The sequence below is a fragment of the Bubalus bubalis genome, chromosome 22 (assembly GCF_019923935.1).
Source record: "Bubalus bubalis isolate 160015118507 breed Murrah chromosome 22, NDDB_SH_1, whole genome shotgun sequence".
NCBI classification, from domain to species: domain Eukaryota; kingdom Metazoa; phylum Chordata; class Mammalia; order Artiodactyla; family Bovidae; genus Bubalus; species Bubalus bubalis.
The window spans coordinates 26,833,638-26,850,935 of record NC_059178.1 but is presented as its reverse complement, the minus strand read 5'-3'; the positions used below and the strand labels follow the sequence as shown (position 1 = coordinate 26,850,935).

At 44.4% G+C, this 17,298-nt stretch overlaps 1 protein-coding gene and 1 long non-coding RNA gene across 13 annotated transcripts in view; one reads left to right on the top strand and one right to left on the bottom strand.

Moving 5' to 3' along the window:
- LOC102400432 overlaps positions 1-17,298 on the top strand; it is a 38,880-nt gene that overhangs the window by 14,153 nt on the left and 7,429 nt on the right. The window contains exon 1 of one of the 12 annotated variants that reach the window (XR_006547662.2): positions 10,246-10,359. The exons of the other annotated variants lie outside the window; for them this stretch is intronic. This is a non-coding gene — a long non-coding RNA (uncharacterized LOC102400432). Of the gene's footprint in view, positions 1-10,245; positions 10,360-17,298 lie in introns of those variants that run through there. 12 annotated transcript variants of the gene reach the window in all.
- COLEC12 (collectin subfamily member 12) overlaps positions 13,018-17,298 on the bottom strand; it is a 183,020-nt gene continuing 178,739 nt past the window's right edge. Inside the window, exons 9-10 of the mRNA XM_006079204.4 lie at positions 16,029-16,174; positions 13,018-14,456 (exon numbers count right to left, since the gene is read on the bottom strand). Of these exons, the coding sequence (XP_006079266.1) occupies positions 14,437-14,456; positions 16,029-16,174 (166 nt within the window). The 3' untranslated portion in view covers positions 13,018-14,436. The remainder of the gene's footprint in view (positions 14,457-16,028; positions 16,175-17,298) is intronic.

Here is a 17,298-nt window from a genome sequence, read left to right as displayed (position 1 = left end):
CAGATATTTTTCTGACTTGCTCTGTAGAGGGTGTCATGTTCTAGTGGTCACTAGAGTAGTACTGACCACCCACTGGGTGAAGACTTTATGGGATAATCTATGTATTCTCTAGCCCAGCACAACTCCCTGGTTTGGCAGGATGGGGCACCAAGGAAAAGCACAGATGTTACTGCTAAAGAGCCTCTTTCATTTCACATCTCTGCCCTGAACCTACCACAGTGGGAAAGTTAACTGGCCACCTACTATCCATTACCAGCACAGTGGAGAGAAAGATCACGTAATCTAGGTGCTGACTGGAGTGGGGCCATGTTGTAGCTCTACTCAGAGGGGCCTTATAAATGCTCATTTTATAAAGAAGGAAAAGCAGCCTGAGATACAGGTTGATACGAATTCTTGGACAAGGGTGAATGGCTTATCTGCTTGGTCAGGCCCCAGAAGGAACCAAATTGGAAGGAGTAGGGTTGCTCCAACATAGTGAAAGCCTGGAGGAGTTGACTGGAACCCAGAGGGCTTGGTAATGAAATCTGGGGAAGAGGCATGAGGCTGAACTTATGGTTGTGGGCACAGAGTGTGTGTATCTTTGTATCTCACACTAATGTCCACTAGAGAACCCCCACTTGAGAGGTAGCTTTCAGCCACAAGGTAGATAAGATGTCTTATCTTGTGGATGTAGATATACAGTGAACCTTGGGGAGACCAGACTATCCACTTGGTGGCCAAATGATTTCAATTTCAATCTGTCCTTCAGTTCACTCACTCATTCGTGTCCGACTCTTTGCGACCCCATGGACTGCAGCACGCCAGGCCTCCCTGTTTATTGCCAACTCCCAGAGTTTACTCAAACTCATCTCCATTGAGTCAGTGATGCCATCCAACCATCTCATTCTCTGTCGTCCCTTCTCCTCCTGCCTTCAATCTTTCTCAGCATTAGGGTCTTTTTCAGTGAGTCAGTTCTTCGCATCAGGTGGCCAAAGTTTGGACTTTGGAGTTTCAGCTTCAACATCAGTCCTTCTAATGAATATTCAAGACTAATTTCCTTTAGGATGGACTGGTTTGATCTCCTTGCAGTCCAAGGGACTCTCAAGAGTCTTCTCTAACACCACAGTTCAAAAGCATCAATTCTTTGGCGCTCAGCTTTCTTTATAGTCTCTCACATCCATACATGACTACTGGAAAAACCATAGCTTTGACTAAATGGGCCTTTGTTGGCAAAGTAATGTCTCTGCTTTTGAATATGCTGTCTAGGTTGGTCATAACTTTTCTTCCAAGGAGCAAGCATCTTTTAATTTCTTGGCTGCAGTCACCATCTGCAGTGATTTTGGAGCCCCCAAAAATAAAGTCTGACACTGTTTCCCCATCTATTTCCCATGAAGTGATGGTACCAGATACCATGATCTTAGTTTTCTGAATGTTGAGTTTTAAGCCAGCTTTTTTTCACTCTCCTCTTTCACTTTCATCAAGAGGTTTTTTAGTTCTTCTTCACTTTCTGCCATAAGGGTGGTGTCATCTGCATATCTGAGGTTATTGATATTTCTCCCAGCAATCTTGATTCCAGCTTGTGCTTCTTCCAGCCCAGCGTTTCTCATGATGTACTCTGCATTATAAGTTAAATAAGCAAGATGACAATGTACAGCCTTGACGTACTCCTTTTCCTGTTTAGAACCAGTCTGTTGTTCCACGTCCAGTTCTAAATGTTGCCTTCTGACCTGCACACAGGTTTCTCAAGAGGCAGGTCAGAGGGTCTGGTATTCCCATCTCTTTAAGAATTTTCCAGAGTTTGTTGTGGTCCACACAGTCAAAGCCTTTGGTATAGTCAATAAAGCAGAAGTAGATGTTTTTCTGGAACTCTCTTGCTTTCTCCATGATCCAGTGGATGTTGGCAATTTGATCTCTGGTTCTTCTGCCTTTTCTAATCCAGCTTGAACATCTGGAAGTTCACGGTTCACATACTGTTGAGGCCTGGCTTGGAGAATTTTAAGCATTACTTTACTAGCGTGTGAGATGACTGCAATTGTGCAGTAGTTTGAGCATTTTTTGGCATTGCCTTTCTTTGGAATTGGATTGAAAACTGACCTTTCCCAGTCCTGTGGCCACTGCTGAGTTTTCCAAATTTGCTGGCATATTGAGTGCAGCACTTTCACAGCATCATCTTTCAGGATTTGAAATAGCTCAACCGGAATTCCATCATCTCCGCTAGCTTTGTTCATAGTGATGCTTCCTAAGGCCCACTTGACTTTGCATTCCAGAATGTCTGGCTCTAGGTGAGTGATCAAACCATTGTGATCACCTGGGTCGTGAAGATCTTTTTTTTTTTTTTTATAGTTCTGTGTATTCTTGCCACCTCTTAATATCTTCTGCTTCTGTCAGGTCCATACCTTTTCTGTCCTTCATTGTGCCCGTCACAAGGACATCACTCTGTCCTTACCAGAATTGATTCCTGCCTTACCCACATGTCTCTATTAATACTATCAACCAAGGGCCTACAGAATTCCTGATCTATTAAAAATGGCAGCTAGCACAACATTGTGGCAATGGGCACATGACCACGAGATCCACTAGTCTCCCCAGATATCCGATCAATCGGAAGTAGCTAGTCTAATGGGATGGTGGAAGGACTATTGAAGGCTCAGCGAGGGTTCTAGCCTTGGGCCAACAACCTGTAAGGTTACAGTGCTGTCCTCCAGGGTGAAGTTATATGCACTAAGTCAGTGGCTATAGTGCTACGTTTCCGAAAACGAATTCACAGGGACGAGAACCAAAAAGTAGAAATTGGTATGGATCCTTTCAGGATTGCTGCTTATCAAGCTTGCAACTGTAGACTCCACCACTTTAAAGGTTCTGGTTTCCACAAGGGGAACACCAGGCAGCAATTAAACCTGAAGCTGTGACTACATGAGGTCATTGGAGGCTCTTCATGTCAGTGGAAGAACTGGCAAAGAAAAGAATTATTCCCTTGGTGGACAAAATTGACCCTGATTACCACGAGGAGTAGGGTTGCTCTTACACTACTGCTCTTACGAGGAGTAGGGTTCCTCTGGTTGACTGGAACCCAGAGGGCTTGCATGGGCGTCTCTTGGTCCTTTCTTGCCAGAGATAACAGTAAGTGGGCAGCTTCAACAGCTATGGCTTGATGAGGCCAAAGCAGCTAAGGACTCAGGGCTGAGGTTCTGCGTCAGTCCATCAGGCTGGTAGCCTCCAGTGGCCAAGGGTGAGTGACATTTAGAATGAGTGATGGGGGAGGTAGATGAGGCCTTTATCTTGGGATCTGCCTTCCAGGCAACTCAAGAAAGATTCCCAGGGCTTCCCTGGTGGCTCGGTGGTAAAGAAACTGCCTGCCAATTCAGGAGACGCAGGTTCAATCTAAGGTCCAGGAAGATCCCAACTAGGTGTGTGTACCACAACCATTGAACCTGTGCTCTAGAGACTGGGACCCACAACTTCTGAGCCCATGTGCTGCATCTCCTGAAGCCTGTGAGCCCTAGAGCCTGTGCTCTGCAACAGTGAGAAGCCCACACCCTGCAACTACAGAGTAGCCCCCTGCTCACCATGCTAGAGAAAAGTGGCAGTGACAAAGACCCAGCACAGCCGAAAATAAGTAAAATTATATTTACAAATGACTTATAGGAAAATATAGAGAGGATCTGGAGTGTTTCAAAAGAAAAAAGATTCCCAGCACCTAGTACAGGATCTAGAACGTAGTAAGTTGGCCACAGAGGTTGACCATATGAATCTTTGATGATTGAATGAATGAATAACTGTGCCCTGAGCTCTGCAGTAAAGGAACTCAAGTTAATTCACATTCGAGAGTGCTGGGGTCTCTCAGGGAAGGTCTGTACATTAACACGTGGCACTGCCAGCCTCTGTGCAGCGTGGGTCACCCACGGTGCGTCCCCCAGAACCAGGGCCTTGTGGGGAAGGCTCACACACAGCTTTGGAAGTGCACCAAAGCCCCTCTGCGCTCGCCTCCCCAAGCCAGAGTGTCACCAGCAGGAACTCATTATTCACTCAGAGTCAGAGTGACAAGAGAGAAACACAATCCTTCAGGCTTAACCATTTTCTTTCCCCCCAAATAAAAAAGCCAAGTCACACATGGCTGCAATTTGGATGCTATGTCACTTTCGCACTTTATTGCTCCACATGTAAGCCAGTTGAATGTTTTTGAAAGGGACCAAATAAATTTAGTTTTTAAATGATCCCATGTACCTTATCCCCAAAAATGACCCAAATAAACAGCAAGCGTGCTATAATTACAACATTAACAGTGGTCTCAGGCTCAGCTCCATGAAAAATTACTTTCCCTCTACCCCTTCCTTTCTCTCTCCTGGGGTCATGTGGTGGGACACAAATTTTCCAACAAATGGGCTGTCTTCTTGAGACATAATCTTAGGCCTGGAAGGACTTGGAGATGTTTTTGCCTAGTGCGTGCGTGCTACATGGCTTTAGTCGTGTCTGACTCTTTGCAACCCTGTGGACTGCAGCCCACCAGGCTCTTCTGTCCGTGGGATTCTCCAAGCTAGAATACTGGAGTGGTTTGCCATGCCCTCCTCTGGAGGGTCTTTCTGACCCAGGGATCAAACCCACATCTCTTGTGTTTCCTGCTTTGGCAGGCAGGTTCTTTACCACTAGCGCCACCTGGGAAGCCCAACGCCCAAAGCAGAGGTTTTGCAGCTGGTGTCAGAAATCGTATTCGTCTTTCACTCTATTCCCAGCTTCTTTACTTTCTCTTAGTTTTGACATTTGGACAACCTGGCTCACTGATTCTCAACTCTTATATCTCTCTCCCATTCTCGTTTGCTAGAATTTTGGTGGCATGTTTGAAGAGACTGAAATACTCAGAACGATAGTAAACAAGTAAGCAATAAATGACCTTGAAGTCACAGCTAAGGTTTAGCACTTTCTCCAGGTGTTGTGAAAGCATCCACAGTTACTGCCTCACTCACCTGGCAGCTTTTCATGCCCTGTTGTTGTCGAAGAAGACCTCTTCATTGTCTTGGCCTTTTGTCCACATGATTAAACTAGCATAAAATTTGCTTTTGGCACTAATAACCTGATAAAAAAATATGTGCTTTATCCCCTTATCCCCAGGTTCCTCCCCATAATTCAGATCAGATCAGATCAGATCAGTCGCTCAGTCATGTCTGACTCTCTGCGACCCCATGAATCGCAGCACGCCAGGCCTCCCTGTCCATCACCAACTCCCGGAGTTCACTCAGACTCACGTCCATCGAGTCAGTGATGCCATCCAGCCATCTCATCCTCTGTCGTCCCCTTCTCCTCTTGCCCCCAATCCCTCCCAGCATCAGTCTTTTCCAATGAGTCAACTCTTCGCATGAGGTGGCCAAAGTACTGGAGTTTCAGCTTTAGCATCATTCCTTCCAAAGAAATCCCAGGGCTGATCTCCTTCAGAATGGACTGATTGGATCTCCTTGCATAATTAAGAGCCTCCAAATAAATAAAGTTATATTAAAAATGAGTTACAGAAAAATATATAGAGAATCCCATGAAATTAAAAAAAAAAAAGAGAGATTCCTAGTATCTAGTACGAGATCTAGAACATAGTAAGGAAGCCATAGAGATTGACCATGTGAATCTCTGGTGAATGAATGAATGAATAACTGCCTGTGCAGTAAAGGTGCTCAATTTAATTCACATTTGAGAAGTGCTGAGGACTCTCATGGAACATCTGTGGGTTAACATGTAGCACTTGGCCTTTGGAGATCACATTCCTTTCTCACCTTCCAGCCTTTCTACCAAGGCTTGTCTCCCTCCCTGTCCCTTCCTCTGTCTCTTACAGTAGTGGCTTTGGGTTTTTATTCTTGAGATTTGGTTATTCTTGTGCCAACCCTGAAGGGAGAGACTGGATATTGTCTGAAGGCTGAGATCTGTGTCATGTGAATAACCGGAGACAGGTGTCCCCAGCGTGGACCCACAGATCTAGACGCAAGAGAGGGGCACTTCAGGGGGCTGGATGCCCAAAAGGTTCTTGACAGAGGGCTTTCAAAGTGATGTCAGGTGGGACCCTGGAGCGAGGAAAGCAGTCCAGGTGAAACTTCCCTGGCTGGCAGGCTCTGCTTGTCTAGCATCTGGATGCTGTCTGTGACTGATTATCTTTTGTTGTGCTCTAGCCTTGACTGTAAGCTTTCTTCAGAGCTTCTAACCTAGAGACTAAAAGGGAGGTGGGTGCTTGGGTGTGGGTGTTGACAGAGCAGTGTCCCCCTCCTGCTGTGATGACAGCAGGGACCTGGGTGACCCCCAGGAGAATGTGACCCTTAGGGACATGTCAGGCTGTGTGGTCTGGGACATTATCCTTCAAGTGCTTGGGGATTGGCTTATTTTCTTAAGGGAGGTGATATTTTCTTATATAATCTGTAACACTAAGTAGAAGATTATTTCTCAAAAATAGCAATGGGGCTAGACCACTGTGTACTACGTGGCTTCAGTCACGTCCAACTCCTTGTGACCCTATGGATTGTACCCCACCAGACTCCTCTGTCCATGGGATTCTTCAGGCAAGAATACTGGAGTGGGTTGTCATTTCCTCCTCCAGGGGGATCTTTCTGACCCAGGGATCGAACCCATGTCTCTTATGTCTCCTGCATTGGCAGGCGGGTTCTTTACCACTAGCACCATGCCTTGTCTGGGAAGCCCAGACCAGGCTAGACCAGAAAGGATAGGAATCTGGAGTTCACACAAATGTTCAGAGAGAAGATCAGCCTTGCCTGCCATTCAGAGGTGCCCAGCGCCTTCCCATGGGGGTCTCCGGTTGCAGGAAATGCCTGCCCCCGGCAGATCTGCTCCTGGGGAGGTTCATCCCCACCTGGTGTTGGGTAACTTGCTGGGTCCTGGTCTCATGAGGTGTGTTGTTTCAGGGTGTGTGTCATTGAGCTAAATCACAGGGAGGAAAACTGTTCCCAGAGCGGGAGGGAAGCAGCAACCCCCGATGCCAGGGCCAGTTGACCCAGCTGCCAGTCCTCACTGCAGACTGTGGAAATACACAGTGCAGGCGATGGAAAACGAAAACAGGAAAAGGCGATTCTGGGCTCTGGGATTTCCAAATGCTGGAGCCACAGAGTGGAAAAGTGAGCACAGGCGATCCTGGGCAGATGATTTGCTCATCCCCTCAGAAGCGTGTGTGGCGTGGAGCTGGCTGCTCCTAAGGTGTCTTCGAGGGCGGGCGGGGGAAGGTGGAGGACTTCAGTGGACTTTAAGGCAGTGCTTTTCCCCCCGAAAGAACTCTTTCAAATGGTCTCTGGAATTAAAAAAGAAAGAAAAAATAGTAACAGCTTTCTCTTAGCTGATCTTCCATTTTCCTTTTTCTCTTCCATTCTATGCATCAATGTATCTATCTATGCATCTATGTTCCTCCCTCCCTTTTCATTTATTTCTTTCCATCTATCTAGCCATCATGTAATTTTTTTAGTCCCTTTTTTCATCTGAGGAATGCCAAGGTTTGTCTGAAGGTACTGGTCATTATTCCTCATGCCTGTTGATCCAAGCCCCTTGGTATAGTTCACCAAGTGTACCAAGGTGGTAGGTGTGGGGTTGAAATATGTGACATTCTAATGATTTCTTTGCAGACTGTCGATTAGGTGGCATCTTGTGGGCCTGAAATCCTGACTATTTTATGAAATGGACCCCAAACTATACCTTTCAAGTAAAAACAGCTTGTTTTCAAATAGTATTGTCTGAATGGAGGCATGTGCTGAATCGCTCAGTTGTGTCCGACTCTTTGTAACCCCATGGATTGTAGCCCGCCAGGCTCCTCTCTCCATGGGAATTCTCCAGGCAAGAATACTGGAGTGGGTTCTTGTAGCCCGCCAGGTCCTCCTCCAGGGGATCTTCCCAACCCAGGGATCAAATGCAGATCTCCCACATTGCAGGCAGATTCTTTACCAGCTGAGCCACCAGGGAAGCCCAAGAATACGGGAGTGGGTAGCCTATCCCTTCACCAGGGGATCTTCCTGACCCAGGAATCCAACTGGGGTCTCCTGCATTGCAGGTGGATTCTTTACCAGCTGAGCTACCAGGGAAGCCCCAATGGAGGCATAGCAAATAGTTACTTAGAAACAAATTATTATTACCATCAAAAGCAGGGTAGTGTGCATCTACAGCCCATATGACCGCTGTATATGCTGAGTAAGCACGAGAAAAACCATTCATTTTACTATCTATGAACATCATGGTGGATATTTTGGGGGGAGTGGTGGCAGGATTATAGATTTATAAGAACACGTTAGCAAGTCCACTGAAGACTCTTTCTTGCTTTCTGTCTGTGTGAGCAGGATTCCCCACAGCATCAGGCTTCTGTGTGTGCCTTTTCCTCCCAAGTCCGATGCTGGTTCTGTCCATGAACAGAGGGCCTGGTGGGAAAGAAAGAGACAAGGGGAGAGAGCTGTTGGCCACTTGTGTGAGTACGTCTTATAACAAGGAGGTAGACAGCAGGAGTCAAACCTGGGTCTCTTTGGCTCCAGAGCCTCTCTTCATTTGACACTAATTTATATCAGAGAACTCTGTGAGAGGTCTAGTTACTCTAGCATCTAGGGTGGTTTCTCCAGTCTGGACCTCTTTGGACATCCATGGCACGGGTGCCAAGTGGACTTTTGCTTCTTTGCTCAGATAACAAAGCGATTGATCTAGTACTTTTTTCTATTTGGCTGTACCAGGTCTTAACTGCGGTACATGGGACTTTAGTTGCATCATGTGAACTCTTAATTGCGGCCTGTGGGATCTAGTTCCCCAACAAGGGATTGAACCCAGGCACCCTGCATTGGGAGTGTGGAGTCTTAGCCACTGGACCACCAGGGAAGTCCCTGGTGTAGAACTTTCATGTAAAGAGCTCAAATCAGGATTCATCCGTTATCTCCCTGCTTCTGTGAGAGAGACTTGGTGATTTGAATGATTTCTTGTGGCAAAGAACAGAATACAACATAGAAAGCCCAGACTCTCAGGAAGGTTACTATGGGAGCTAGGTGATTGTGGGTTCAAATCCCAGTTCTTAGGAAACTATTTAGCCTGTCTGATTTTCAGTTAGTTTCCATGCACAGTGGTTGGAGACAGTACATGCCAAGTTCCTAGGAGTCATGAGGTGTTATTACAGCTACTCTGCAGTCGTGCTGGTTTGTGTCAGGCCTGGCCTAGCTCCTCTGCTCTCAGGCACAGGAACTGGTTTTAACAATCTTATAATTCCTTGCAGCTTGCAGGCATGATTTAGTGGGTCATGGCAATAAGCGATGATTAAAGAATACAGCAAACTCTGGCACCAGTGCTTGGAAGACTGGCCAAAGGACAATTCTCCATCCCTGGCCAAGAGGACTAAAGCAAGCCCCTTTGGTTAAGCCTGTTTAATGACCTTCTGGATGAGCTGTTGGCGAGAGCTTCCTCACTGGCAGCTAACTCCTGCCCAAGTTGCACGGGTGATTCCTGTTTTACAAACTCAGGGCTTGTAAGTCCTTGGAGGAAGGCTGGAGCCTGGGCCATCACCCTGGCTGTGGCAGGCAGGGCTGAACTGAGATAGTTCATTCATAAAGTCATTCATTGAAAAATGTGAAAACCAGGAGCTCTGCATCTGGAGAATTTAAGTTGGTTTAAGGCTTAAATCTTAAGCCTGCTTTTCTTTGGACTCTTGGCTACCTGTGTAACCTGGGCATGCTATGCATTATTTATTTGACAAGGGTATCTAGGAAGAGAAGAAGAAGGATGAACGGGTGGAGCAAAATCTCTACAACATCTGCTTTGTGATTTATAAAATAAGTGTGATGCTGTGCCACTAAAGGATGCTTTCCAGGAAAATGAAGTTATTGTATAGAAAAATTCCCTCTTAAAGAGATGGCCAAAGTTCATCTATACTTCTAAAACTGTTGAGCATAACAGAAGAGAGATACTTCCTTACACTGTTATTCAGAAAAGGTTTCGAAAGCTTTTCCCTCACTTGGGGCCATATGTTAGTATGTAGAATGAATCTCTTTTGCCAGTTGATTCTTTTCACTCAGTCTTCCATTCCTAATAGATATATTACACATATTTCCAATATAGTAGATGTATAATAACCAACTATCATCAACACGAATGCCTTCATTTCTCCTGATTGGCTTCTCCCGTTCCTCAGTTCTCTTAAGATTTTGTGGCTGATTGGCTCCATTCACCCTTCTCTTCTTAATTCAGTGATGTTTGGGCCTCTCAGCTGATCTGTAGATGGTCTAACGCCATGAAAGGGTTTTTCTTTTATAGTACCTGGAGCACTTGTGGGTAGTACTTGACATGAAGGGAAGTCTCAGCTTCAAGATGCATTTGCTGGGAAAGGATTCAGGCTAGAAGCGATGCTTGAGCTGAATCTTAAAGAAGTAGAGAATGGAAATCCAGGTAAGAGTTTGGATTTCTAAGAAGGAGCGCAGTAAAAAGTAAGGAGCACAGAGGAACTTTGCAGGTGGCTTGTAAGGCTGTTCCAGCTCAAGGCAAGGGAGCATGAGGGTACAGCAGAGGAGAGGCTGGAGGGACAGCTGAGGACCTGGTCCTGAGGGCCCCTGCATGTATGTCCTGCAGGCAACTCAGAAGATTTTAAGCTGGGGATAAGGGTTAGGATGGACTTAGATTTAGGGAACATAAGAATGATGAGCCTGATCAGATTTGCATGACTGGGATGTGGGCAATGAGCAAGTCTTCAAATTTGCCTCAGCGTCCTCATTCCTAAAGTAGAGAGAAAGGTTTTGCACCAAGATTAGAAGAGATAATGTATGTGAACATGCTAAATATATTTAATTTTTGTTATTATTATTAGACTTATTATTGAGCCATGAATGAGTTAACATACTTTTTCAAGAAGAGATCAATTGGTTTTGAGGCAAAATACACTTGCTTTAGTATTGTTACCTGATTTATGGCGGGATGTATGACTGACATAGCTTTCTACTTCCTTCAGCATGTTTTTTTTAAAAATGAGAGCAGGTTGTAGTATTTGTTGTCTGCTTTAAACTCTTAAGTGCTAAACTTGGATGGATATGGGAAGAGTTGACCAAAGGTGAACACTGACTGCAGAAGAGGAAAAGAAAGGGTTTTGTTCTTTCTGGTTGTGCAATCATTCTTCAAGAGCCATTTAAAAAGAAAAACAGGGACTTCTCTGGAGTTCCAGTGGTTATGACTGAACTGCCATTGCAGGGGGCAGGGGTTCGATCCCTAGTTGGGGAAGTAAGAGCCCACATGCTGAGGGATGGGGACAAAAATAAAAAGTTTCCATCTTCTCCTGCTGCTGCTAAGTCACTTCAGTTGTGTCCGACTCTGTGTGACCCCATAGACGGCAGCCCACCAGGCTCCCCCGTCCCTGGGATTCTCCAGGCAAGAACACTGGAGTGGGTTGCCATTTCCTTCTTCAATGCATGAAAGTGAAAAGTGAAAGTGAAGTCGCTCAGTCGTGTCTGACTCTTAGCGACCCCCTGGACTGCAGCCTACTAGGCTCATCATCCATGGGATTTTCCAGGCAAGAGTACTGGAGTGGGGTGCCATTGCCTTCTCCACCATCTTCTCATAGCAACTCATAACCTGAAAACCTCACGACATTTTACCAAAACTCTCGTCCCAGAAGAGCATCAGTGGTGAGTAGGTGAATCAGATCAGATCAGTCGCTCAGTCGTGTCCGACTCTTTGCGACCCCATGAATCACAGCACGCCAGGCCTCCCTGTCCGTCACCAACTCCTGGAGTTCACTCAGACTCAGGTCCATCGAGTCAGTGATGCCATCCAGCCATCTCATCCTCTGTCGTCCCCTTCTCCTCTTGCCTCCAATCCCTCCCAGCATCAGAGTCTTTTCCAATGAGTCAACTCTTCGCATGAGGTGGCCAAAGTACTGGAGTTTCAGCTTTAGCATCATTCCTTCCAAAGAAATCCCAGGGCTGATCTCCTTCAGAATGGACTGGTTGGATCTCCTTGCAGTCCAAGGGACTCTCAAGAGTCTTCTCCAACACCACAGTTCAAAAGCATCAATTCTTCAGCACTTAGCCTTTTTCACAGTCCAACTCTCACATCCATACATGACCACAGGAAAAACCATAGCCTTGACAAGACGGACCTTTGTTGGCAAAGTAATGTCTTTGCTTTTCAATATGTTATCTAGGTTGGTCATAACTTTCCTTCCAAGGAGTAAGCATCTTTTAATTTCATGGCTGCAGTCACCATCTGTAGTGATTTTGGAGCCCAGAAATAGAAACCTGGTATATAAATAGCTAAATATCTAGAGCAGTACATGAGGCATCTGGTAATGTGTGATTTTCATCTGATTTTACTCTGTTATTAAAAAGGACCTTGCTTCTGAAAGAAGGAACATTTTAAAAAATTTTGAACATTAAAAAAAATGTTACTTATCTATGTAACACCATGAGTGGCATGTGGGATCTTAGTTCCCTGATTAGGGATTGAACCCTTCCCCCTCTGCACTGAAAGTGCAGAATCTTAACCACTGGACCACCAAGGAAGTCTCCTAGAACATTTTCAAAGTTCAAGTCTGAATCCTGCCTCACTCCTTGGTGATGATATGACCCAGGAAATGATGTCACCTCCCTGAGTGCCTCCCTCTATAAAATGGGAAGAGTAAGTAGGAAGCCCCACTTCTTAGGGCTGTTGGGAGGATGACATGAGAGCATCTGATTGAAACCTGAGAGAATGATAAACCCTGGGTAAGGTATAAGGGCCAGGAGAGGAACACCTTCACCTGTGGGAATTAGCAACATTCTCTTCTGATGATGGCATCAGATGTTTAAGTTCAAGTTGCATCTGAACATTATCTTAACTGACACCTAAGAAACCAGAAGAGGATGAAAAAGACGACAGAGTTTAGTCTGTAAAAGGTCTTGAGCCTGAAGAGGTACCAGGGTCCAGGGCCCAGATAATGGCAGGTCCTGCCAGTCTGACCAGACCCCATGGACAGGATAGTAGGGCATCCAGGTGCTGAGGAGATGGCCACTCCTGGGCTGCAGAGACAACATAAACGGTGACCAGGGTGAGACAACACAGTCCACACGGCTGCAGGCGTGAAAGTCAAACTCTGTCTTTATTCTTTTACCATTGTATGTGGGGTAGGTAGCAGCATGGCTGGGGAGGTCCTGGGAAGGGAATCTGGTGGGTGGAAATCTTACCTTTGAGCATCAGTTACATTTAAGCCTGATTTCAGCACATTGCATGTTAGACTTCTCCATGGCAAGTTAAAGAGTAGAAGGGAGATGGGCTCCGACAAAAGGTTCAACACAGTGGCCAAGGTTGTATTCTTGCATTTCATCATGCATGTGCATTGGAATTCTGTGTTTTTGGAATCTGACTTTAGAAAACATAAGATTTCCAGGTAGCATAGAGCTGTCCCCATCTTAGCATCTCTGCCTCTGGCAGATGTGATGTCATACTTTCCTGACATTTAATATCTGCCCTGGTATGGGCCTGAAACCAAGTGTATTCATGTCTCAGCCACAAAACAGGACCTTCTATAAATAGCCAGATACAGGTGCTCTGTCCACCCTTTCCAACAGATACCTCTCCACCACCCCCGACTCCGCCAAAATGAAGCAAAAGCACATCCTGAGTTGACCATTCCTCTGAGCCTGGCAGACACGCAGCAAGGGTGTTGGCTGGTGATGGGCTGGAGGCATAGCCCACTTGACTGAGCCACGTACATGTTCAGGCTTGACCTCCACTGGCAAAATCTGCAGGGCCATTTCTAGACATTTCAAGTGATTGACTTCTCTGAGGAAATGATACATTAAAATATACATACACACATATTTAATTATTTTTTTTAAACCACAACTGAAAAAATTTCTTTGCCACTGTGTAGAATTAAATCTGACAAGAAACCCTATGAGTTTTTATTAGTACCATTATTCTTTTCTTTGGCTTCATGTACTATATCGGTAAAATGACAAAAATAAAAAGAAAAAAATTGTAAAAAGGCAAATATTTTGTACAAAAATACAAAGTTTTAAAAGCTCTTTAAGTATATTTCATATTGTTACTAAGAGTTGGCCTATATATCTGTATGTCTGCATATTTTTCCTACATTTGGGATTTTATCAATAGAAATGTAAGGTACTGTTTACACAGTGTATGTTTTCAGTTCTTCCTAAAGCTCAACAACCAATGATAATCTTGTTTCTGATTGGAGCATTCCATACTCTGGAAGATATGATTTGCATAACTGTATGGTTATTGGCTGAGAAGAATCTATGTGATTCAGTCCATTTGCTTACTGACAATCCATATATCACACTAGGGGAACACTTTTGTTCCAAACTTTGTCCTTGAGCAAGGCAGATGGTAGAGAACACCGGCTTTCAATGTTTTCAGTAATTGGTCTTCAGTGCTTTCCCCTTCAATTTAATGAGAAGGTGATGCAATCAGAAAGAAGTATCTTTGCCTTCGAGAACTGTCGACAGTTTGTTCCTATTATGATATCACGGTCCATTATAATGTAATTGCTAATTCTAAAAGAGAGGAAAAAGAATGGGTGTTAGTTCCCCTTAAAGAACAAAGTTAATGGACAATTCAGAAAAAGGAGTGTATGTTTTTAAAGAAAACATTCCAAATACATCATTCAGTAATTATTTTTTCAAATATATGCCTCGAAGTTCTTATTCAGATTCAATAAAAGGTAAAATTCACTCAAAGGAGCCTATTCTGGGGTGTCCTAGTCTCAACTCAAATCCCAAATGTAGTAGTGCTATTGTGCTCAGTCGTGTCTGACTCTTGGCAACCCTATGGACTGTGGCCCACCAGACTCCTCTGTCCAAAGGATTCTCCAGGCAAGAATACTGGAGTGGGTTGCCATTTCCTTCTCCAGGGGATTTTCCTGACCCAGGGATCAAACCAGTGTCTCCTGTGTCTCCTGCATTGCGGGCAGATTCTTTACCCACTGAGCCATCGGGGCCCCTTGATGTAGTTACACTTGTTTTTCCTTTGTTTTCAGATCCAAAAAATCATTGCCAAGATAACCGTCAAGGTGATTATTGCCTATGCTTTCTTCTGGAAATTTAATGGTTTCAAATCTTATATTTGAGTCATTCATCCATTTTGAGCTTATTTTGTGTAAGGTTAAGAGAGTGGTCTGGTTTCACTCTTTGGCATGTGGCTGTCCAGTTTTCGCAGCAGCATTTATCAAGGAGACTGTCCTTTCCCTATTGTATATTCTTGGCTCCTTTGTCATAAATTAATTGACCATATGTGCATGGGTTTATTTCTGGGCTCTCTATTCTCTTTCACTGATAGAGATATGTGTATTTTTATGTCACTACCACACTGTTCTGATTACTGTAGCTCTGCAATATATTTTGAAATCGGGGAGTGTGTCCAGCTTTGTTCTTCTTCTTTCTCAAGATTACTTTGGCTATTTAGGGTCTTTTGTGGTTCCATACAAATTTTAGGATTGTTTTCTCTATTTCTGTGGAAAATGACACTGGAGTTCTTATAGAGATTCCACTGAATTTGTAGACTGTAGATTTCTTTGGGTAGAATGGACATTTTAACAATACTCTTCCAATCTGTGAGCACAGAATATGTTTCCATTTATTTGGGCCTTCTTCAATACCTTTCATCAATGTCTTATAGTTTCCAGTGTATAGGTCTTTCACCTCCTTGGTTAAATTTATTCCTAGGTATTTTATCTTTTTGATGCAATTGCAAGTGGTATTGTTTTCCCAATTTCTCTGATAGTTTGTTATATGAAAAGACATATGACATTGGTGCCATATGATAAAGAACAACTGACTGACAATATTATAAGGTAATGACCTAGGCCCACCCATTAGTCTAAAATTTACTGAGTACTTCCTCTACATTAGGCACATGTATTAACTTACTTAAGTCCTCACAAAAACCCCATTAAGAGGATTACTATTATTATTTCCCTGAGTTAATAGCTTGCCGAGATACTAAGTGGCAGAATCAGGACTGGAATCCAGTTGCAGAACCTACTTTCAGAGCCCTTATACTCCTCACCTCTTGCCCTTTAATAAGATATAAGCTCTGCTGTGCTCTCTTAAATCCCTTCCACTGCTTACCTCTCTCCCTGTCTTTCTCGCAGATGAAGTGATTCATGTCTTCACATTGGAAATCGTTCCACTGCCCAAAATTAATCAGTCCAGCGCAATCTTCTCCAGGCCCGTGGCCATGACCCCAGTTATCTGGCTGTCCAGCTTTCCAATTTCTTTTAAGAAAACAGAAATCAAGTGTTATTTGCAAAGTCACGCAGACGTTTGCTTGACCCAAGAGCAGCAGAGAAATGTAAAAAACAAAACCAAGGCCTGTCATGCGTCCCAGAATGAAAACGTGCTGTTTAAAAAGCTGCACACACTGATTCTGAATAAGAAGCAGCTGTTTCGCAGAGGAGCGTGTGATGCAGCCTCTCCCTGCAGACTTGTTATCTTGGCCACAGTAGAGGCAGCTCACGGAGCTGCCTCATCACATTGCTGAGGAAGTAAATCTGTCTTCAACACAGCTCAATGAATGACAGCTTTCTAATGTGTACTGGAATGCTGACTTCTGGGCTTGAGTGTGAATATATACATTCTGAGGATGATACACCCACACACAAACACGCACACACTTATGAGAACCCAGAGGGAATCTTTGTACATTCTGATATCTTGTCTCTAACAAGTCAGAGTCAGGCAGAGAGAGAGACACCCTTCCCCCCTTTTTTAACTTTAAACCTTTTATTTTGTATTGGAGTATAGCCCATTAATAACGTTGTGGTGGTTTCAAGTGAACAGTGAAGGGACTCAGCCATACATATTCTTGTATCGACAGACTCAGAAAATGAACTTTATGGCTGCTGGGGGGGAAGGGAAGTTAGGGACTTTGGGAAGGTAATATACACACTACTATATTTAAAATGGAGAGAACGTTGATATACACTTAAAAGACCCTATAAACACTTGGTTATGGTTTTCTGGCTAAGCTGTAGATAGCTAATTGCTTCAGAAAGAAATAGTAATTTAATCTTACTTTTTGAAAATGACTCATACATTTCACTGCCTTTTTTGGGAGAGAGATTCTTCAAAACAAGTTGTCTTTAAGATGAGCTCAACTTGGGACTTGTTAATTTGTCTGCTGCTGCTCCCAGCACCCCCTCTTCAGGGTTCGCTGTTCCTGCCTCTCTTTCTAAGCGATCAATTAGATGTGCTTCCAAGAGTCAAAACTTGAAAGGCTACATTTTCTTTAAGAGCCAGGTCCTTGAACAGAAGCCTGTGGTCACCTCCTGAGAGGACAAGTTTGCCTCGTGCGGAGGGTCCGAAAAGAACATCTGCAGCAGGAGGTGCTTCCCGTAAA